Genomic DNA, 23928 nt, shown 5'->3' on the forward strand with positions numbered 1-23928 from the left:
CCCCCCAAATAGGCCCTGGGGTACAGCTAGGCTAGCCTGGATATTGCAGGTACCAGCTGAAACCAAGTTTAAATGATCAAGCACACCATAGGGAATACAAAATTATAAATGGCAGACAAAATGTCCATTGCTGTGACCCTGCCAGACCTCCCCCCCCCCCAAATAGGCCCTAGGGTACAGCTAGGCTAGCTTAGATATTGTAGGTACCAGCTAAAACCAGGTTTAAATGATCAATCACACCATTGGGAATACAGAATTATCAATGGCAGACAAAATGTCCATTGCTCTGACCCTGCCAGACCCCCCAAATAGGCCCTGGGGTACAACTAGGCTAGCCCGGATATTGCAGGTACCAGCTGAAACCAAGTTTAAATGATCAAGCACACCATAGGGAATGCAAAATTATCAACGGCAGACAAAATGTCCATTGCTATGACCCTGCCAGACCCCCCCCCCCATAGGCCCTGGGTTACATCTTGGCTAGCCCAGATATTGTAGGTCGGATGTGGTCGTTAGATGTATACAAAACTACAAGTATCTGAGACAAACTAAAACATATATTTTTTTCAAACATCTAGCTACATGATGGCACTGATGCAGGCAAGGTGATAAAAAAAGACATATTGAGAAGTATGATCTCATTAAGAGTTGTTCTTATATCTCACTTTCGCTGTCTGAGTCATCACTCCATTCTGGTCCAGAATCCGTGTCATTGTCAGTATCATCATCATACAAGTCTTCAGTTTGCCCGCCGGCGTCTTCATCAGTATTGTCAACTCCCTCACTCCTACGATCACCTCCAAAAAGGTTGTCAGGTTCTGCAGGCCCAGGATACCAATCAGGTGTGTAATATCCATGTTCATCCTTCCATCCGTACTGCAGTGGGTCCAAATCATGATCTGGTTGTGGAGAGTCCGCATTATCCCAGACAATAGACACATAATGTGCACGGCGAGTCTTATTTGACAGAGCTTTTCCACACGGTAGTAGTAGCGCACGGTCAACCTTTTTTACATTGGCCATTGGGTTTTCCTGAAATATCAGAATTGACAATGATAGATTTTGGTAGATGAACATTACATTTTTTCGATTGAGAAGGATACGGATATCCTTGGTACCCGGTTATACCGGTACTGACATAGTCTTGAAGGGGAAAGGCCTCATATAAAAGGAGATTCGAAATGGTGGGGCTTTAAGGTTTATAGATCTGTAAACTTACTATTGTATTCTCCAATTATTTTCTGAAGAACATCTCACCTGATTAATTTTTCCTGTCATTTGAACCAGTTTGTTGTGCCTTGCTCGATTCACTTCCTTCACGTCCTTCATTCCATACAGGGAACACACATACTCCTCCGCTTTCTTTTGGCTTGGTTCTTCTCTGGATGACATACTGCTAAACAACTTGATCAAATTCCCATCGTTGTTGTTCTCAAGCAGCTCGTAGGGCTGTAAAACAACGACGTGAAATCACAGCCTGTGAAGGCGTGCAGGCCAGGCAGTGCAGCTGAAAGTCCGGCTTGTTTCAACTCTAAGGCATTGGCAATGCTTGTTATGTCAATTTACCTGCGGCTGTTGCCTGAACCGCAGTCCATGATGATCGACTTCAGTGGTATCCCACTCATATTATATTCCGCCCAAGCAGCCCCAAGATTATCACGATGACATCAGTGTCCGAGGCTCGAATGAGGAGACTACCAGTGACCGAGGCAGCATGGAATGCTATAAGGGTATCTGCTTCCTCATGGTTTCCTTGCAGTGAGTCTGGAGAGTTGACAGTCATCTTGCAGCTGGTTTGACTGAATACTATGCGAAGACAGTTACCCCCATACGAGACGAGAAGTGTCTTCTTTCCAAGGATGGCCCCGTACTGGTCCTTCTGCCACTCAATCATCAAGAATTTGGCCAGTTGATCCTTGAAAATGCCATTCTGCAGCAACTTCTGGCAACTCTGTTAGGGAGCTTGCTCGCTACCACTTATGATGAAAGGTTGATCTTCAACCCCACGTAATTTTTTTTCACTTTCTTCAAGGGAAGAAGGCAGATACTTGTCAAACAAGACATGAATTTCTTGTCCATGCGCAATGCTTGAGCAAACATGGCCCAACAGACCTCTTGCAAGATTCCCGTATGAGGATATGTTTCCAACAGCTGAAAGATATGAGTGAAGCAGCAGTCCACCATCAATCAATGTGGCATCAATGTGAGGCAGTGTTGTCATTCCGTCTTGCATCGACTCCAGCTTGTCCAAGAGCTTGCTTTTCGTGGTCTTGAGCAGTGAACCATCAGGTTGAGCAATGGCTAGTGGAAAATCGGTGATGGGGTAGCTAACAACATGTTCCAGGTCGAAGTTGGTCTCTTGAGAAATAACGACCAGCATCCGGATAAACTTGTCCCGTTGACTGTTGACTACTGGAATGGCTTTAGAACTAGCTGATCGTTTGGTCTTCGTGTTCTCACTCGCAAAGTTATTCACTTTTCTCCGCTTTATTGGCTTCAATAATCTGGAGCTATCCTCAACACACTCCTCCCTAAACTTCTTCTGCAGTCCATGACCGGTTGGCAAAGATTTTGTGAGGTACTCTTGGGTTGTAGCAGAGGCTCCCTTTCCTGTGGCAATGTTCAGCAGGATTGCAGACGTGGAGGCAGGTCCAGAGAATGGGTCACCGGATTCAGTCACTGCATCTAGAAGAACTTGAGCCTGACGGTTATCCTTCTTAATTCGACTTGGACGAAGCTGTGTTCTCGGTTGCTCTTCTGGTAGGAGTCCTGTCAGTCGCCTCAGCTCGGTTACAGACATTCCTCGTCGGGTGGAGGTAATGCACCAACGACGAATTGCACTGGTCGAATTCTGGAATCCAACAATTCCCTTCATCGGGGAAGCAGCATCCCTGTTAACGGTTTGCTCCAGTGTTAAGTCAATCGCTGAAAGAAAGTGAGACATAAGAACAACTCCTTATGAGATCATACTTCTCAATATGTCTTTTTTTATCACCTTGCCTGCATCATTGCCATCATGTAGCTAGATGTTTGAAAAAAATATATGTTTTAGTTTGTCTGAGATATTTGTAGTTTTGTATACATCTAACGACCACATCCGACCTACAATATCTGGGCTAGCCAAGATGTACCCCAGGGCCTATGGGGGGGGGGGTCTGGCAGGGTCATAGCAATGGACATTTTGCCTGCCGTTGATAATTTTGCATTCCCTATGGTGTGCTTGATCATTTAAACTTGGTTTCAGCTGGTACCTGCAATACCCGGGCTAGCCTAGTTGTACCCCAGGGCCTATTTGGGGGGTCTGGCAGGGTCAGAGCAATGGACATTTTGTCTGCCATTGATAATTCTGTATTCCCAATGGTGTGATTGATCATTTAAACCTGGTTTCAGTTGGTACCTACAATATCTAAGCTAGCCTAGCTGTACCCCAGGGCCTATTTGGGGGGGGGGGGGGTCTGGCAGGGTCACAGCAATGGACATTTTGTCTGCCATTGATAATTTTGTATTCCCTATGGTGTGCTTGATCATTTAAACTTGGTTTCAGCTGGTACCTGCAATACCCGGGCTAGCCTAGTTGTACCCCAGGGCCTATTTGGGGGGGTCTGGCAGGGTCACAGCAATGGACATTTTGTCTGCCATTGATAATTCTGTATTCCCAATGGTGTGATTGATCATTTAAACCTGGTTTCAGTTGGTACCTACAATATCTAAGCTAGCCTAGTTGGACTCTGGGGGCGAGGGGTCAATTTTTGGGGGTGTCTGGTACTGCTTGTGCAACGGACAATTTATCTGGAGTAACCTGTTTTACACACAGTGGACAGTGCTTAATCATTTGGCATTAATTTTACTTGGTATCTCGCTCATCTATGCTAGCCCATTTTTTTGGCCCTTTTTGGGGGGTCTGGCGGACCCTTAGCGACGCGAAAAATGTCTGTCTTTAGGACTTTTGATGTATGTTTAGTAGTAAGCACAGAGTGTTATTGGTTACAAGTGGTATCTCAGTCAACTATCTTGGGACCATTTTTAGGTCCTTTTAGGGGGTCCCCAGACCCACATGCAACGGGTGGTACCCGGCAGACTGCCACATCTATTCATCTCAGATGACCCTTTACCCACTCCCACACTCAGATATTGGTACCTAGTTCAACTAACCCGAGGGCCCTGGGCTGCCGGTCTATAAGCCTGTTTTGATAACTTCTGGGTGATATTTATCAACATTGTCCGTACAGGTTCTCTGCAGTGCATAGCCGGCGTTTCCTGGTGCATGAGTTCCTCCAAAGAAGTTATGAAGAAGTTGAAACTCGACTACCTCACCATCCAAATTGTTGTCTTCAAACCATAGATAACGACATAAGTTCAAATTGTCACTGATGAAAACTTGATTGAACATACAATTTATGTCAGCTTGAATGGCGACTTCTCCGCCCGTGCGAAATCTCAGAAGAACTCCTAGCAGTGAGTTGATGTTATCTTCCCCGAAATATATGTGATCATTCAGACAAGATCCTTCATATCTGGCAGCTGCATCCCAGACAATCCTAAGTCTGCCCGGCTTGGCTGGGTGTAGTACACGATGAAAGGGAACATAGTTTATAACATCATCAGTCTCGCATTCCTCTTCTGGTATTCTTCTTACGTAACCCTTCCTACGGTAATCATCGAAAATGTCACAGTATGCCTGGTATTCAGTTTTATTTTCTGCAACCAATTTTCCTGCTTTCAGTTTTTTCTTCACTGACTAATCTCTTGTACACCAACTCACGGTTGTTTGACATCGTACTATAGGAATCTTTCAACGGAATAGGTACATAGTAATGTCCGTCACATAGATATGTTCCTTCCTCCAAGACATCCCTAGCCTTCAGATCCTCTGCAGAAATTGGTTTCTTGAAATTGTGTCTGGTTCCTGCATATTCAAATTCTGCCATCTGTATCAGTTTCTGGTTTAAATCCTCATAGCGTTTATCAACTGAGACGAAGTTACAGTCTAGTTTCCCATGAGGAATCCAACCAAGTAAGGTCCATCCCCATTTTATAGCGTACAGCAACAGGATCTCCTCGATTTGGTCCCGGCCTCCACTCAAGCTGTTGATGAGCCTCTGGTACATTGCTGCCAACTATAACTTTGATTCTCTCAGTAGGTGCAGTTGAGATTTGAAGATCTTTGAGATGGTCATATTTCATCCATGCTGCCTTGTCTGGTATGTGTTTCTCACCGATAGGTAGCTGATCCCAAGAGTAGACTTCATTCAACGTAATAGGCTCCTGATCTCCTTCAGCCAAGCTTTCAACAACCAGTTCAATTACTGTGCTATAGCCATCTTGAGATCCATGCAGCGTATTCAACGATATCTTCTGTTCAGCCGACTCCAAGGACAGTTCATTGAGTAGAGACTTTTCACAAAAACATGCGCTCGAGTAAGAATCGATACCAGCCCACGTTCTTACTTCTTTTCCTGTCACTGGTGATTTGACGATGACAGGAAATGCCGGGAAGTAGACATTATGGCCATTGGTGGTTGTGCATGCATTATCAACATCGTCCTTCTTCGTCTGTTCATCAAAATGTAGGATGGTGTGATGCTTCCTGCTTGCCTTGCAACCCTTGACTTTGCATTCTTTAGGTAACGGACATTGAGACACCAAGCTGTGGGGTACTTTATCATCCAAGTTCAAACAATTGAAGCATAATCTCTGGCCTTTTATAGCTTCCATCCGCTGCTTCCATGGCTTTGACTTCAGGATATCACACTGCCAAATCTTGTGTTCACTTGAACAACCCGAGACTGAGCATTTCAATGACGCACCATTACCATTACCATTGCTTGCACCATTACCATTACCAGTATTCTTTCTTGTGGCATTACCATTACCATTATTCTTGTTACCATTCGACACGAAATAGGTAGACTTCGATGCACTCTGATCATGACTTGTCTTCTTGACATTGGCGCCCCCTGTGCTATTGTGAGTATGGCTTCTCTTGTTATCAAGTAGTATCGAAAACTCCGAGTCATTTACTTGTAGAGAAATTTTCTTTACAAAGTCAACAACATCTTTGAAGCAAACTTCGCCTTTTTTCTCCCTGAGATCCGATGCTTTCTTTAGCCATCCTCTGCGATCGTGAAGTGGTAACTTTGACACCGCGTCAACTAAGTAGCTGGGATGATCCAATGCAGTTTCCTTCCCGACACTTGAAATCGAGAGATGAGCTGTCTCCAACAACTCCGAGTATGACCTCAACTCATGCCTTTCTCCCGGCTTGATGTCTACAACCTGTTTCAGCTTCCTGTGGAACTCTTGAGTGATAAGATGAGGCTGCCCAAATTGTCTATACAGTTCATTCGTTGCTTCTGCGAAAGCTTTCCCTGGTGGTAACATATCGTACTTTTTAATCACATCATTCGCCTTTCCGAAACAATACTTTCTCAAGTTTTGATATTTCTCACCATCATCCTGAGTCCTGGTTTCTATGTTTGCTTGGAAAGAACTTTTGAATCTTGGGTAATCTAAGGGATCGCCAGAAAAACCTTTCAACTCAGGCCGAGGCAATTCTAGGCGAGTTTGCAGTAGCCTCAAATGATTTACGACTGCATGTAATCCATCCACCGCAGTGGCATTTGGCTCGCCAATATTGTCGACCGCTCCCAGTACAACAGGTCCTAGTTTTCTATCATGGACACTTGGCCCGCCATCAGAGTTCATATTTACGAAGTTCACAGTGTCTGGTTGTTGAACCATACTGCCAGACATTTCAAGAGACGGCGCAGTGTTGACATTTGGCCCGCCATCAGAGTTTGTATTTACAAAGTTTACAGTAACATGGTCCGGTTGAACCATACTGCCAACCATTTCCTGAGACAGCGCAGTTTTGACATTTGGCCCGCCATCAGAGCTCGTATTTACAAAGTTTACAGTAACAGTGTCCGGTTGTTGAACCATACTGCCAACCATTTCCAGAGACGGCGCAGTCCTGACATTTGGCTCGTCAATCAGACCCTCCTGATTTCCCCACATGGGATCTAACCCATCAGCAGTCATGACGTTCGTTGGTACACTAGTATTCTCGAACTCAAAATCACCTGCTCTAGAGTCCTGATCGTTGAATTCAATTTCTAGCGCCATCTGATTCTCCAACGCCCTAACCTGGATGTCGAGCAATTTCTCTTGCTCTTCGAGCTCTATTTCCTCCCTACGTCTCCTGTGTGCTGCTTCTAACTGCACTCTCTTCATTTCCAATTCAGCTTTATTTTGACGAAATTTCAGCTTAATACTTTTGTCACTACAGTTCGAACGGAAGCTCCCATCCCCACTTGGAAGACTCATGGCACCAGAATCCATGTTCGAATAGCGAGAGAACGGCACCCCCTGGGGATCGAAGCCCAAACTAACGTCAGTGTCTTTTACACGTGTGTTCTCCATATTCTACAGCAAAGATTTTAACTGTACATTCTAAATGTTCATCGCCCTAGTAAAACACTTTTCAACGCCTTTTCTTCGGATGGGTGGTCGTCGTTTGACGAATTCCATGTCTGCCGCTACTAAAACTGTCTTTACTATCAACTCACTCAGGAGCCGTAATGACCGAAACTTACACAGGCAGTCGAGTTTCGAGGGTAGGTAAGATTTAGATGTTAGTTTGTAAAGTGACGAAAGATGCTGGCTTTAAAATAGCATGCACTGTTCACTTGTTTGCAGATTTTTAACATAAATCTGGCTACCAGTAGGTTTCAAGCATCGCTTTAAAATAGCATTGCACAGGTCACTTTTGACAGATTTTTAACATAAATCTGGTTACCACTAGGTGGTATGTGGTTGTATGCTTGTATCATTTCAGGCAGCTTCTTCAATCGAAGGATGGATGACCAGCATTGCCAGGCAAGAATCAAGAAAGAGAAGGTAGGAGTCTCGATCACAGACAATGCCTGAGGTCAGGAAATGGCTCAGGCAGTCGAGTTTCGAGGGTAGGTAAGATTTAGATGTTAGTTTGTAAAGTGACGAAAGATGCTGGCTTTAAAATAGCATGCACTGCTCACTTGTTTGCAGATTTTTAACATAAATCTGGCTACCAGTAGGTTTCAAGCATCGCTTTAAAATAGCATTGCACAGGTCACTTTTGACAGATTTTTAACATAAATCTGGTTACCACTAGGTGGTATGTGGTTGTATGCTTGTATCATTTCAGGCAGCTTCTTCAATCGAAGGATGGATGACCAGCATTGCCTGGCAAGAATCAAGAAAGAGAAGGTAGGAGTCTCGATCACAGACAATGCCTGAGGTCAGGAAATGGCTCAGGCAGTCGAGTTTCGAGGGTAGGTAAGATTTAGATGTTAGTTTGTAGAGTGACGAAAGATGCTGGCTTTAAAATAGCATGCACTGTTCACATGTTTGCAAATCTGGCTACCAGTAGGTTTCAAGCATCGCTTTAAAATAGCATTGCACAGGTCACTTTTGACAGATTTTTAACATAAATCTGGCTACCACTAGGTGGTATGTGGTTGTATGCTTGTATCATTTCAGGCAGCTTCTTCAATCGAAGGATGGATGACCAGCATTGCCAGGCAAGAATCAAGAAAGAGAAGGTAGGAGTCTCGATCCCAGACAATGCCCGAGGTCAGGAAATGGCTCAGGCAGTCGAGTTTCGAGAGTAGGTAAGATTTAGATGTTAGTTTGTAAAGTGACGAAAGATGCTGGCTTTAACACAGCATGCACTGTTCACTTGTTTGCAGATTTTTGACATAAATCTGGCTACCAGTAGGTTTCAAGCATCGCTTTAAAATAGCATTGCACAGGTCACTTTTGACAGATTTTTAACATAAATCTGGTTACCACTAGGTGGTATGTGGTTGTATGCTTGTATCATTTCAGGCAGCTTCTTCAATCGAAGGATGGATGACCAGCATTGCCAGGCAAGAATCAAGAAAGAGAAGGTAGGAGTCTCGATCACAGACAATGCCTGAGGTCAGGAAATGGCTCAGGCAGTCGAGTTTCGAGGGTAGGTAAGATTTAGATGTTAGTTTGTAAAGTGACGAAAGATGCTGGCTTTAAAATAGCATGCACTGCTCACTTGTTTGCAGATTTTTGACATAAATCTGGCTACCAGTAGGTTTCAAGCATCGCTTTAAAATAGCATTGCACAGGTCACTTTTGACAGATTTTTAACATAAATCTGGTTACCACTAGGTGGTATGTGGTTGTATGCTTGTATCATTTCAGGCAGCTTCTTCAATCGAAGGATGGATGACCAGCATTGCCAGGCAAGAATCAAGAAAGAGAAGGTAGGAGTCTCGATCACAGACAATGCCTGAGGTCAGGAAATGGCTCAGGCAGTCGAGTTTCGAGGGTAGGTAAGATTTAGATGTTAGTTTGTAGAGTGACGAAAGATGCTGGCTTTAAAATAGCATGCACTGTTCACATGTTTGCAAATCTGGCTACCAGTAGGTTTCAAGCATCGCTTTAAAATAGCATTGCACAGGTCACTTTTGACAGATTTTTAACATAAATCTGGCTACCACTAGGTGGTATGTGGTTGTATGCTTGTATCATTTCAGGCAGCTTCTTCAATCGAAGGATGGATGACCAGCATTGCCAGGCAAGAATCAAGAAAGAGAAGGTAGGAGTCTCGATCCCAGACAATGCCCGAGGTCAGGAAATGGCTCAGGCAGTCGAGTTTCGAGAGTAGGTAAGATTTAGATGTTAGTTTGTAAAGTGACGAAAGATGCTGGCTTTAACACAGCATGCACTGTTCACTTGTTTGCAGATTTTTGACATAAATCTGGCTACCAGTAGGTTTCAAGCATCGCTTTAAAATAGCATTGCACAGGTCACTTTTGACAGATTTTTAACATAAATCTGGCTACCACTAGGTGGTATGTGGTTGTATGCTTGTATCATTTCAGGCAGCTTCTTCAATCGAAGGATGGATGACCAGCATTGCCAGGCAAGAATCAAGAAAGAGAAGGTAGGAGTCTCGATCCCAGATAATGCCTGAGGTCAGGAAATGGCTCAGGCAGTCGAGTTTCGAGGGTAGGTAAGATTTAGATGTTAGTTTGTAAAGTGACGAAAGATGCTGGCTTTAAAATAGCATGCACTGTTCACTTGTTTGCAGATTTTTAACATAAATCTGGCTACCAGTAGGTTTCAAGCATCGCTTTAAAATAGCATTGCACAGGTCACTTTTGACAGATTTTTAACATAAATCTGGCTACCACTAGGTAGTATGTGGTTGTATGCTTGTATCATTTCAGGCAGCTTCTTCAATCGAAGGATGGATGACCAGCATTGCCAGGCAAGAATCAAGAAAGAGAAGGTAGGAGTCTCGATCCCAGACAATGCCTGAGGTCAGGAAATGGCTCAAGCAGTCGAGTTTCGAGGATAGGTAAGATTATGATGTAGATGTTAGTTTGTAAAGTGACAAAAGATGCGTAGCTTTAAAATAGCACTCACAGATCACGTTTTGCCGATTTTTATTAACATAAATCTGGCTAACCAGTAGGTTATTTTGCAATTGTGTGTGACTGTACGCTTGTATCATATCAGGCAGCTTCTTCAATCGAAGGAAGGATGACCTGCAGCATTGCCAGGCAAGAACGAAAAAAGAGAAGGTAGGAGTCCCAGACAATGCTGAGGCAATTCTTTAATATATCCTCATTCCTTGTCCACCAAGTTGTAGATAGTCCGCAATTTATTGCCATAGATTGAAGTTTACAGCAATGACTGAGATATTATGTGATATGTGTATGATACATTTCTGCTGAACCATCTAATATATTCAAGAACATCAAAAAAGGATTCCAACAACACTGTAAAGATCTAGAGGAGAGAGATTTCCAGGGAGTTTTGAAAAGTCTTGCTTGAGATTTTATTCCAAATTGAACGCGTCATTCTTATTCTAATATTTTAATGCCTAGGGTCACATCTGAATTACTGAGATCCCCATTCCATAGGACTTCAAAGGAGAACCCATCAAAGATCGTCTCGAAAGACTTGCCTTGATGAGGATACGCTGCAAAACCACTGACGAAGAAAAATCACTTCATCACCATCATTGTGGAAGTTTTATAGCCCTTTTGGGTCTTCAATTTATAAGGTTTGTGAAAGATCAGTGCAATACAGTCTATTTTCCATCTCAATTCTTTAATGAGGTATCCTCATTCCTTGTCTTTTATACTGAGAGTCATTATCAAACTGGTCATTCTCTGTTATTGTTTGTATATCAAAATATGGTGCCTACACAGAAAACCACAAATAGACCAGGCGCTTTATAAAAAGACGAAAAAAACAAAGTACGGTGGGAAAGTGGTCTCACTTGTAGTAAAAATATAAACGTTTATCTTTCCAGAGATTGTCTAAACTGGTTTTGAAAGTGTCAAGTGTTTCTCTTTGCAGCTACAACACAAGGAATACTGTTTGGAACGAACCTGATAAAACAACTATCCATGCACGTTGATACAGAGCAGGACAATCCCCTCGATGCTCTTGTTTGAGGCAAGTGCCAATTCGAGCGCTGACATCACAGGGAATCCCCTATTGACTCGAGTGGTAGCATATGAATTGTCCACAAAATTTTCTTTTATTTCATGAAAAGTGTGAAATTTGACAGAGTTTTTGAACAATGGCGAGCGGAGAAATCTTGGATATGATGTCATAACATGCTAATTAATAAAAATTTTCAAAACATTCTAAGTTATCCTGAAATTACATGTTATAAGGTATTACAATCCACTAATAATTCAATTTCATGAATTTGGTCCCTACCGGCCTTTTTGCGTGGCTGGTCACATATTTGTTTCAAATTGCAACTTCCACGATTTGTTCCAAAATGTGATTTACCTACATGCTTGAAGATCACCTGTATGTAACTGCACATAATCTTGCACTGTGGCCCAGTGTGTTTTGCACCCTTGAAACTAATGTAATTTAGACCTTTCAAGCCTGAATGCTCTTGGGAGCGCCTTCCTGTTCTCAGATAGTCTGTGAATCAAATAAGCCACTAAAGTATGTTGATAACTTTATCATTTAATACTGTGTCATCTTCCTTTGTCCCACATCTTTTATCATTTTTAATTTTTTTAAATTTTTGCAGAGAATTTTTTTTGCATTACAATTTTTTCCTTTAGTGGTAAATGTTGGTCATTATAGCTAGATTAGAGGTGGGTTAGGCCTACAGGGTTTTGATAGCAGTAGTACAACATTAGTTTATTTCATGACTGGCAGTTAGTGCCGTCATCCGTAGCCACTTGTAGTGTAGCTGTTAGCGATATGATTGAGACTAGTGAGTGTAGTAGGTGTAGGCGCAACGTAGCTAAGGTTAGGCACTCACTGGTCTTTATCTCAACTCCAGGAAGATGACACACTCAGGGTACTGTGGCCAAGCTGAAATACAATCTTATCACTGGTTTTAAACTTGCTTGAACCCAGTTGTTTGCTTTATTTGGGAAAAGTTTGTTATCAGATTTCAAAACTCAGAGGCTCAGTGAGCATAATGCACAGTTTAATGGTAATAGCAGCTCTAAATGGGCACTGGGCTTGAAAGGTTTGAAACATTCAAATGTGATAAAAAGGGTAAGCAAAGGCAATTACTTTTCTCACCCATTTTTCTCAATCAAATATTGTTTATAAAATGTAAAATGTATGATGTAAATAATGAAGTACAAAATGTATAATTTTGATGTTTCCCGCGGCACAGCATGGAGCGGGAAATAGTTGTCTCCGCGGGGCAGTTGCCTTGGAGGCGCGTGCGGCACGTGATCAGTGCTGGTGGGCGGTGCAGTGGCGCCAGTTTTTTCGTAGCAGCCGTCGTAGTCACAACCAAGTTTCTTCAGTAATATGTTTATAGCATTTGGGCAATTTGCCTTGTTTGTGGTTATAGCCATAGTACTATATTAGTGTTAGTAAGTTTTTGCTATGGTTAATGTTGCTCCGGACAAATGTTCAAATTTGTATTTGGTTGTCTTTGCAGAGCAGCTGAGAGGTGTGGCAATCGCCTATGGACGTGCATTTGTATTGCTCCACCTCCCCCTCCCTTAAAATAAGTAAAAAATAAAACGGGAGTTAGGGTTGGGTGGCACTGGCTGTTCATCTTGGCTTGGCTGTTTGTCTGAAAGACGGCTTCTTTTTCATTAGGTTAAGGGCTTTTTAGGCGCAAGGTGCGTTTTTCGGTTGCATTTGTCCGGTTCAATTTGGTTCTTGTACTATGATCCATGTTTTCAGCCAAAGGTGCTGTATATCCTGTAACCTGTGGCTGCTGAGTTAGTAACGATGCAGTAGTTAATAAAGGCTGCGGCATCCTGTTGTATTATTGACGTTGTTGTTGTTGATTGGCCTCCTTGGGGGAGCCAAGAGGAGACTAAGAAAGTACCTAATTTAAGTTGGCGTTATCTATGTTATTTAAAGGTTAAAAATGGATTACAGGCCCTTTCTGAAAACTCATCTAGGAGCTGTCTGAACCTTTAATGTGGCAGCACCAGTGGGACCTACTTGCAGGCCCCTACTGTAAACTCACCCAGGAGCTATTCAAGCCTTCACCTCTTGATCTTAATACCATTAGGCCCCGCGTGGTGGCGCCGAGGCTGCTGTGGCCCAAACCGCCCATAATCTTCTCTTATATACTTCTAAATATCATACCATAGAAGAGTATCATTACAAGAAAATATCTAAATGTCCAAAATGTAAACCATGGGAAATTTTAAACTTTTTGAAATATAAGCTGACCACATACATTGTTCTGAACGGCTTCTCTTCATTGGGTTGCTGCTCTTAGGTAAGGGTTCTGCGACTCTTTCCACTGGGCTCGGAAATTCTTCCAGGCCCAACTCTGGTCGGCGAAGATGCTGCCCGCCAGGGATACGTTCAGTCGGACTGTGCTTCTGAACTTGGTTGACGCTCTTTAGTATGACCCAATCCATTTATGCGCAATTGTCTGCATTTTCGGAATCCATTGCGCAGCCCGGACAGGAAGTAATCCGAAGTTCATCTTACAGTCTTATAAATGGTTATCTTTAGGTTGAATTTTGGGTCCTATTCTCCTTTTTGATATCAACGTCATACCATTTTAGATAAATCAGACACATACAGTATACACAAACTAATGAGGAATCCATCCGATCTGTTTTCGTGAAAATACTGTCGGTAAAAACATGATTTTTCACATATTTTATTTTTACAAATGGAATTTTTCAATTTTACATGCCAACATGGTGTCAGGAGTGGGTAACTCGAGTAGGCCCTAGCCGTGTAGGCTAATCCATCCATTAGAGTAGACAGCAGTGGAGACTGTGTAGGCCTACTCCATCATGGTACGCCTACATCCTACCTTTCCTAGTCCTAGTCCTACTGTACGGCCCTATATACATGCACACAATAATACTCTATTCACATGCACATACACTGATACAGCACAGGCCTTGAATACAACACTTATCAAGTTGGCCCGGAAGTTGTGACAGTAGGCTATGTTCAGACAATAATAGGACACTTAAGAAGTTGGCCTGGAAGTGGCGACGGTACGTTTTAAACTCGCACAGTGCCGAAAACATTTCACACGGTTTAGACAATGGGAGACTGCTAGCCTAAAAAATGTGGAATCTCCTAACTGGTAAAGCGAGGATGCAATCATTCCCGATTCCACATTTAAGCAGTCTCCCAGTGTCTACCTAAAGCGTACCATCACAACTTCCGGGCCAACTCTGTAGTGTAAGTGTCGTATATCCGTTTGGCGTTACCGTTGGCCTTTTTGAGAGGCTCAAACAAAGCCAAGACGCCATGGGATTTTGGAGCCGGAACAAGAGGGCACCGACTGCCAAGGCACTTTCAGGCAGGGCAGCATCTGCATAATAATCATATTTCTCTTCTCACTCCATCCTACTAATTATTATAAGGTTCTGCTTTTCAGAATCTAGTCACCCCTGATGGACCAAGGATGTAGCACTTAGCACAATGAGTGAGCCACCAAAGAAGAAATTAAAACAGTCTTCTCTCTTAGCTTCATTCAACGTTCACAAGAAAATTGATGTCAAAGAGGAATCAGGTTGGTGTTGTTGTCTTGATTGTTGACTTGAATGAAAGATTGCTTGAACCATGCTATGCAAACATGTGGACATGGTCTTTGTTTGCAGCTGGTTTCTTGTGGCTCTCAACAGCTTCCTCCAACTGGTACAAACTATCAAAGTTGCCACCTATGCCATACTCTTGTTTACAAGTTGAAATTCAGTGAAATGTAACGTTGCTCGATATTGTATTGCCATGGCGTGAGAAGATTGTGTGTTGGCCTCTATCACCGTTCTTTAATTGTTCCTAGGAAAGATGTTGCTGGAATCTAATACAGTGGAACCCCGGTAACACGACCTCCCAAGGGACTAAGCCGAAGTGGTCGTGTTACCGGGGTGGTCGCGTTAGTGAATTTAAGAATCATAAGTAGGTTTTCCCGCCAAAACATCGTCCTAGCAGATATGCTGTGTGTACATTGACATGCATTAATGACTACGCCACCGGGTGATTCGATAATTTGTGTGTATATCACGAATAAAAAATCATTTTCTTGAGTGTTTTGCGTTTAATTTACAACTTATGTAAATGAGTAAATAAACTGACGAGAGCTAATTAGACCAAACATTACATTAAAATTTGAGCATGCTAATTAGAGCAAGCATGTCATTCACACCATCGGCAGCTGCCCTTCTTGATGTCAAGCTAATATTCCCGCTAACATTGAGAGAGGTGATGTGAGAAGATGTTGAGAATTCTTCCTGATGTCTTCCTGCTTTAACTTCAGCCAATTTGAACTGGTACTGATTAAATCATCTTTTTAAAAACGTATTTTATCAATATTACGACGTAGTAAGCATTCTTTACTTTGAGTATCGGTACTCTTACTAATCAACATAATTTATTTGTCCTAAAAACTACGTGTGCATGCCTCTTGACATCATTTAATACTAAATGATGAAAAACAAACCGTGAGTCGAAAAGAAAGTTTATTCTTCATTTTATTTGCGCTTACATTTGATCAAACTCACTTACACATCATTTATTTTCATATGGATTCCCATGGTCATTGTGTTCGAGGTGCTAACTATCAACACGGATTTGCGAGAAGGTGCCAATTGATACGATGCGGTCATGGTTGATTACGGCAATTAGGCCTCATGGTCGCGTTAGCGGGGTTAATTTGCAGTTTGGGACCGACCAAGCTGGTGGTCGCGGTCTGGGTACCGGGGTGGTCGTGTTAGCGAGGGCCAGTTAATGAGAATTAGAGAGAAAACCATTCGGGACCGGAGAATTTTGGTCGTGTTCGCGGGGTGGTCGCGTTACTGAGGTGGTCGCCGACCGGGGTTCCACTGTACTTTGTTTGCAGTTTTGCCTTGAAATTTTTTCAGAATATGTGGTAAATCTCGACAGTGATAGTTGTGAAGATCCAAGCACTATGGATAAAGAAGATACAGAGAAGAGAGATGTGTTAGCTAAGGCTGCTGAGAAAAGAGCAAAGATGTGAGTAAGATTATTCAGAATAGTCTGTTTTGCAATGGATTGAAATTGTTATGAGAGGGGTTCATGAGGTCTCTAAAGCTCGCATCATTAGCTGCTTGAAGCACATATTTTACTTTATTCGGCTTTATAGTTTTACGACATGCAGTTATGAAGAAAAAGTAAACGAATTCTGGATGTCTTCTCAGTGTTAGTGTTAGAGTTGGACCATAGGAAAGCTATCTTCTTAATTGTCGATAGGTAAAATCAACAATGGATTAATCCAGTAATCCATTGTTGGTAAAATGGGTAATCTGTTGGTTTCTCCATCAACATTATATTATGAAATTTTGTAATTGATATTTCCAGGGAGACGTATAGCCCGGTGACGACTCCGAAAAAGACTCTCAAGTCAACAACAAATGATTCCCCCTCGCATGGCACAAGGTCTGCGACTGCTGCTGCTGCCGCCTTGCCTGTCCCTGGACTATCGAAGTCGGATTCAGTACAATCAGAGTGTAGTGCAACGCTCGCTTATGATGCTGAATCACCTTTGTTATTCACTGAGTAAGTCACTTGTTACTCAAGACCACAGACGTGGTGAAACTACAAAACTGAATGGACTTGAGAACACTTTCATTTAAAATATATGCCACTATGTGCCAACCTTTTATGTCATGATACAAAATAAAGAGAATAAAGTTAGCCACTTTCGTATCTTACAGCTTCAAACAACTGAACAGAAAACATTTCCTTTATTTCTCGATGAACTTGCAGGTCCATGACAACTGACTAGTATAATGTCCAATGCTTATGTTTCAGCTCGGAGACAACTGACCAAGAAGATTCCCAGAACTCCCTTGGATCATGGCAGCAGTGTGCTACACAGTCAAGTACTTCTGGTGAAGACTTGCAAGGAACAGTAAGCAGTTTTGGTACTTTTTCTTGTTGAAGGTGAACGCCATTCCTATTAGTACTGGTGGCTAAGGAAATAGGAATGCAGTTATACACAATGCCATAGTGAAGTTATCATGCATGCCAATTTGGTTAAATTTGATATTTATAGTATTTGTATATAGGTCTATCATGACATGTAACGGCAATGTTGAAACAGTATGTTTTTGCCTTTGGTTCAGTGAGAAACATTCTCTTCTAATTCAGGAATGTAACTTCATGTACAGGAATGTAACTTCATGTATTCTCACAATTTCCAGGGTTTTCCATATACTGAAATGAATGTGACTCCGTCCTGTTCCATGGCCTTACCACCCCTGCAACCATCTGCATCTCATATAGTTCTGTTTAGGGTAAGTTAGATTGAAGTTGACATTTCTTAATCTTATGTTTTGATTATGGCAGAGAGTGTAAGAGTGATGGTGAAAAGGGATGGGGCAACCTTAGAATGAATCCATCGTAAACATATGCTTAATATAGAGCCAAATCTTCCTTGCATTCCTGAATCATGCAAAAACCTTGCTTACATCTTTTGAAGACAGGGTTGTACATGTATTTGTGGGTATATGGTGTCATCTCCATCGCCAACCTAAACCTCGAGATGCTTAGCTATAAGCCTGTAGAATATGAAATTGCTTTTCGAAACAGATACCATGTCCATATTCTCTTATTTGCGCAGTACCAGTTGATCAGTTGTCTTTGGTACTTCTATTCTTATCTCGGCTGCTCTTCTTGCAGCCTCACCTCCAGGCTGGTAGACCTCCTCGTCCGTATCCTGATGCATACAGAGATAGTTGGGATGCTGATCACGTGCGGATGCCATGCTCAAATGAAAATATTTATCCGGTCCTAAAGGTGAGAACAAAATTCGATAAAACGCCTAAAGCATTGATTCCATTGTGCAACTAAAGATTGCTTCCCTATTATGTAAAATTCAACAAAACTAGTCGTAACCCTTGACCAGGAGGGGTACTGGGTTAGCACTGATTGCCTGTCACAAGAAACGATCCACGGTTTGTAAATGTGTTTCTGTATCACTTCAGGACGGGAAGAAAGAACTTAAGAACCGGTGGGACCTCATACGAACAGCATTACTAGACAACATTACTTCATCATATGATGTGGAGGTGAGTCCTGCCCTGTAATGCACTATGACCTCGAACTTGAAACTCCTTTTTAAAAGCTGTAGCTGATATCAGGGCTTTTCAGGTTACCTTAGGTAAACTTGAAGAAGGCTTGTTTTTGTCTGGGTTTTTCCATTGCTGTAAAGTGGAGGAGTGACTCATTTTGTTGTCAGACAATCCTTAAACCTGGAGCCTTTGTCAAGAAAGATGAATACCCTGTATCAAGTGAGAAAGGTGAGGAGCCTTTGATGGACTCCTCACATGACCACACAAAATGCAAACGCAGAAATAAGGACCGTCTTCTTGTTTTGACAGTCTTCTTTCTCTTTTCCAGGAAGCCATTATCGCATACAATTCAAGATATGAAAATAAGTGGGATTTCTCAGGTTTACATACATTCTTCACTGAGGTATGTAGATTTCATTCCCTTCAAAAATCTTCTTCTAAGGTGCAATTTCCTTGAAAAACATGCTTGTATTCGGTCATGTTTGAGGGAAAGAGTTGAACAAAATCCTGAACTACAATTTACTGCGAGAACTCGTAAGCTGACTCATGTCGCCCTTCCAAGGACCTCATTACAAGCCATATGTATTGGGGGTGTGGACTGATAACCTCTGTGGTTACTGTTTTGATTAAGGTGGGATCCTTGACTATCCTAATCTTGAGAGTAGTAAATGTATGTGTTATCATTTCAGTTATTAGAGGCAGAGGAGAGTAATTTCTTCTTCAAACAAGTATTTCCAAAAATGGTGGAGCTGGCACTTCGCCTACCAAATATTTGTACGCAGGTAAGAGGATAGAATATCAACAGTCTGGTTGTTCGCGACAGCAGTCTCGATTTTTCAGTCGAGATATAGAATGGCATGATCCAGTTGCATGGGCCCAAATGTAGTCCAGCTAAGGTGCCTCTGGTTAGAGCCAACATTTTAGCTACAAGTTCTGATTTTAGAAGAGAGAATCCGCCAGTGCTGTGTTAATTCTTAAAATAGAAGAAACTATTAGAAATATGTTTCAAACACAAGTCATGACACCTTCTTGTCTCAGTTATACTTTTCGCCACTATGCTGCCTCCACAAGAATGAACAGACCAGGATGGCAGAGACCGTATGATAGGTGCTTATATGTGCGGGACATTTTACATTTCAGCCACTTCCATTGCTAAAGAAGCAAAGTGCAAAAAGTGTATCATTGTCAAAGGAGCAGGTATCTTGCCTTCTTGCCAATGCTTTCTTCTGCACCTTCCCTCGTCGAAACACAAGACAAAAACAATCAGAGTATTCAACATTCCCAGACATCAACTTCAATAGGTAAGTGTGAAGCCAGTTCATTAGGTACGTAGGCAGAGGATGTCACATTGCTTGAACTTGTGGTGTTGTGCATTTGGTACCTACCATTGCCCATTCCCAAAGTGAGCTTCTGTATTGGGGCTACTCAATGCTCTGTAATTGCATGGTTGAAGATCATAGCTTGCAGTGATTTCTTATAACTCTGCTGTATGCCATGTGATGTGTCTAAATTGGTGGGAACACTAGTGTACAAAACTTGTGAGATTGTTCACAGGATAGTTCTTTGTTCTTTAGTGAGTCACTTATCTGTCCCCATTTTCTGTATTCCAGGTTATATCAGGGGCAGAAAAGTGGTTACTGTCGGCGGAAAGTTGAGAAATTGAAATGTATATTCAATTATTTCAAGAGAGTATTGCCTACAGGTAAGCTTCTGTGGAACGGAACATGTACGTAGTTCATGAAATGCTTGCGTTGTTCAACTTGCTAGATGCAAGTTTTCTTCATGCAGGCCTCAACACCAGGAAGAAACTCATAGCTCTTTTAGATGGTGTGTCTGATGCTCACATGAGCATGACCAGCGAGGAGAAACCAGGTGAAGGATTCAAACCCATGCCCATAGTTAGACCAACTGACCCTTTGAGAAGAAATCTCACAGTCCTGGGGATGCCTCTATCAGTACACCACCACATCCCTTCCACGTATCTTTTTGCTTACAGCTCCAGAAGGAATTGTCACATTTACACGGAAGGTGCTCAGGGATGCTCCCAAGTGGAGTGCAAGCGTAAGGAAGTTAACACGGTTGTACGTGTCGGCACATGGTACGATAGAGGGCAATGGTACTGGCATGCTTCAGGTTGGTTTTCACAATATGGTTGTGAACTGGCAATACGAGCTAACTACTCATCACTGCAGTTTCTATCAAATTTAAGAACCTGATGATGGTATAAGAAACTGTATGCCATTGGCATTGTGTTATTCTGATCGCGCTTTAGTTATAAATTAGCTACCTGGGTGAGGTTCTCAGCAGCAATTTTAAGATTGAGCTACATGTAAGTTGAGCTGAAGAAATTACGGTAGAGTAGGTTTGGACATTTTGTGATGCAACTATAAAGAAGGAACCTGCCCAATCGCACAGGGAAGCACTCTGACCTAGAACGGAACTTGGAACCTTATTATCATCCTAAACTTGCAGAGATATTCCCTCTGTAGCTTACTCTGCACATTGAGTTGCACAATGAAGTCTGAGACAGCACAGTGAAGGGCCAGGATGCCTTATTCTATGATCATGCTCTACTTTGTCTTTTGTTGACAGGCTGATTTTGCCAATAAATATATTGGAGGTGGTGCACTTGGCAGAGGTCTGGTTCAGGAGGAAGTACGATTTGTTGTCTGCCCAGAGATGTTACTGACTCGTTTATTCACAGAGGAGTTGGACGATAATGAATGTCTTGTCATGACGGGATGTGAGCAGTTCAGTCGGTACGAAGGATATGCCGACTCGTTCAAGTGGACAGGCAATTATAAGGACCCTTCGGAGAGGTGAGTAGAAAGAAGTGTCAGTGGAACCTCAATTATGAGTTAGTAAACACCTTTCTCAGGGGCTTTTATTTCAGTTCCAATCACTTGAGTTAGCCAGAACAATGTGTTTGGAAGGGCCACAGAGTTTCTACTGTACTGTATACTGTCATTTAGTATGGGGGTATGTCAGCTGATCTGCCTGAAGAGAATACCTGTAGCTTTAAAGAGGTATCGTAATTTGCTATTGACATTTATACTTTAGCCATTGTATGAGAGTGGTAGTCCTGATGAGATGTAAACAAGGACTGAAAAGGGGTATTTGCATTCTGAAGTCATGACCTACATGTAAGGTGTGACAATGAGGACATCTGATTGTTGGAATGAAAATGTCATCTTTTTTCAGTGATTCCTGGGGGCGGAAGTATGTTGACGTCGTTGCCATGGATGCCCTGCCATTTAGAACCTATGGCGATCAGTTCAAACTTTCAAACCTTAAAAGAGAACTTAACAAAGTAAGTACATGTAGATGTCCATGAGGGAAGGTGTAAGGCATTCACAAAAGCTGGGTGGCTGATTCCACAAGTGGGCTGTCATTAGAGTCTGAAATGGCCACCCAGTTTCATCTCCCTCCCTGCCACAGTGGATGAAATCCTCCAGCCTTGATTAACATTTCTGACTGACATGCAGATTGTCCATGCCTCTCTTGAAATAATTGATAACATTGTATTCCAATTTTTTCCAGGCTTATTGTGCCTTTCATGAGCCGGATGTGCCAATGAAGAACCGGTCTGCCGTTGCGACCGGCAAGTGGGGATGTGGTGCATTTGGGGGAGATGCGATGTTAAAAGGTGAATAACTTGCGTCTGTCATTTATTGTTGGTTCAGGCGGGCATTCCTCTAGTGTAGTAAACAATTTCTTACAGAATGAATATATTGAGGGTGAATTCTTTCTTCAAAATAAGTTGTGATTATACAATGAAATATCAAAGCCAGCAACTCAGGTGCTGTTTTCAAATTGCAATTGCAAAGTTCTTTATATAAATGCTCTAAATAAATGGTGGATATCTGTTATACAATCTTGGACTTTTCCTTTTTCAGCACTCATTCAGATCATGGCAGCAGCTGAGAGCAGCCGCGATATCTGTTATTTTACCTTCGGAGATCCAGTTCACATGGATGAAATTTACGACATTCATACTTTCCTGGTGGCTAAGGACTGCACTGTTGGTAAGGAGTCAGCTTCAAGATTCTTCTTAATCGACCACCTTGGCTTCAATTTTAAATGCAGTTGTAACATTTACCAATTAGGCTGCTTATATTTTTGGCCTGAGGCCTTGCTTATCGCTAAACTGTTCGCCTTGTAATTTCAGGTGATTGTTGGGCCCTGATTATCCAATATGCTAACCTCATTGCCAAACTCAAGAAACCGAAGAAGAACTTATTTGAGTACATCAAGGAATCCTACTTAGAAGTCACTAGTGACACAGATGGCGACAGTCCAAAACCTGACAGCGATGATAACTTTGCACAAAATACACCTTGAGGACCATGGAAACAAAAGTGTTATTTGTATTTGATTACAAGGCGATCATCAGAGTCAGGTGCTCTCCTGCCAGATAATTCGTAGTCTTGTGAAAGTGACAATACAGTGGATGTGGGATGAATTAGAAGGATTGTTTACTGGTGCAGTATCAAGACTGATGATTGATGGAGGGTGCCTGTGTTTGTATAGGCTTCTGTACGCTTCAAAAAAGTAGATTGCCTAAATTATAATCAGATAGGTCAAGAATTATTCTTGTACCGAAACAAGTTTTATACCCATTCAACAAGTGTGAGGTTGGGACTTTATATTTTGTGAAAGAGCTACAGCATTTTTTTAGGTTATTTATGATTGTCTGTAGATAGTTAAATTTTTAATTTATGATATAATGCTGTGACGGAGCTCAGTGAAACATGTGCTCGTGTAATCATGCAGTGTGTAAAACAATACATGATAAAATATATTACAGAGAACGAGTTGGCTTGTTTTTATGGGTTGTCTGATAAAGACATTTTGATGGTATTTGGCCTGGAATGTCCTATGACTCGGAAGAGTGATAAATGATCCTTTGCCTGAAATGTCCTATCATTTTGTTAAGAAACTGAATGTGTGACAATTGACATTAAAAATTCCCATTAGACCATGTTGTGAAATGTCCCACATGAGACCATGTTGTGACTCTGACTACAGCCTGCAAGAATGCCTGACATGTCCCAGCAAAAGAAAATGATTTAAATTTGCTTTTCTTCTTTACTTGCCTGGTGGTGCTCCGACACTTCAACTAGTATTGTTTAAAATATTGTCATGCATTTAACATGCATGCAACAAACTAGTGACCCAATGATGGGGTGTTCAGCATGTGATAAATTGAATGGGTTATCACTAGTATGAATCCAAATCTATCAGATGACCACAAGCGTTGTATAGTTTACATTGAATTCACATTTAATGGTTAACAGTATAAATCAATATAAATCACTTTCACATTGAATTTGTTTTTTCACCATTATGACTATGAATTCATATCGCCAAGTTCAGATGG

General features: G+C 42.0%; 2 protein-coding genes and 1 long non-coding RNA gene across 5 annotated transcripts; 2 read left to right on the forward strand and 1 right to left on the reverse strand.

The window, feature by feature from the left end:
- Window positions 1–654: 654 nt before the first annotated feature.
- On the reverse strand, window positions 655–1894 carry LOC135487993 (uncharacterized). The gene is made up of 3 exons (XM_064772370.1): window positions 1661–1894; window positions 1258–1449; window positions 655–1032 (listed from the first exon to the last, which is right to left on the reverse strand). The coding sequence occupies exons 1-3, from the start codon at window positions 1892–1894 to the stop codon at window positions 655–657; spliced, it is 804 nt and encodes a 267-aa protein (XP_064628440.1).
- Window positions 1895–10041: 8147 nt separating this feature from the next.
- Window positions 10042–12356, forward strand: LOC135501221 (uncharacterized). 2 transcript variants are annotated; one of them, XR_010449573.1, is made up of 4 exons: window positions 10042–10378; window positions 10540–10604; window positions 10911–11089; window positions 11389–12356. It is a non-coding gene; the product is annotated as an uncharacterized LOC135501221 (long non-coding RNA). The 2 variants fall into 2 exon arrangements; XR_010449572.1 differs by having other exon boundaries at window positions 10043–10604.
- A 1625-nt stretch (window positions 12357–13981) lies between these two features.
- On the forward strand, window positions 13982–23616 carry LOC135501276 (poly(ADP-ribose) glycohydrolase-like). Of its 2 annotated transcripts, none has more exons than XM_064793424.1 (18): window positions 13982–14126; window positions 14894–15028; window positions 16377–16488; window positions 16834–17031; window positions 17287–17386; window positions 17679–17771; window positions 18157–18273; window positions 18462–18545; window positions 18877–18951; window positions 19238–19330; window positions 19689–19849; window positions 20159–20250; window positions 20545–20681; window positions 21141–21367; window positions 21750–21858; window positions 22089–22194; window positions 22445–22573; window positions 22717–23616. In XM_064793424.1, the coding sequence occupies exons 2-18, from the start codon at window positions 14938–14940 to the stop codon at window positions 22887–22889; spliced, it is 2097 nt and encodes a 698-aa protein (XP_064649494.1). In that variant the 5' UTR covers window positions 13982–14126; window positions 14894–14937; the 3' UTR covers window positions 22890–23616. The 2 variants fall into 2 exon arrangements, with proteins under 2 accessions (XP_064649494.1, XP_064649413.1); XM_064793343.1 differs by having other exon boundaries at window positions 13982–14130; window positions 22717–23480.
- Window positions 23617–23928: the final 312 nt, after the last annotated feature.

Source organism: Lineus longissimus, chromosome 1 (genome assembly GCF_910592395.1).
Source record: "Lineus longissimus chromosome 1, tnLinLong1.2, whole genome shotgun sequence".
In the NCBI taxonomy this organism is placed as follows: domain Eukaryota; kingdom Metazoa; phylum Nemertea; class Pilidiophora; order Heteronemertea; family Lineidae; genus Lineus; species Lineus longissimus.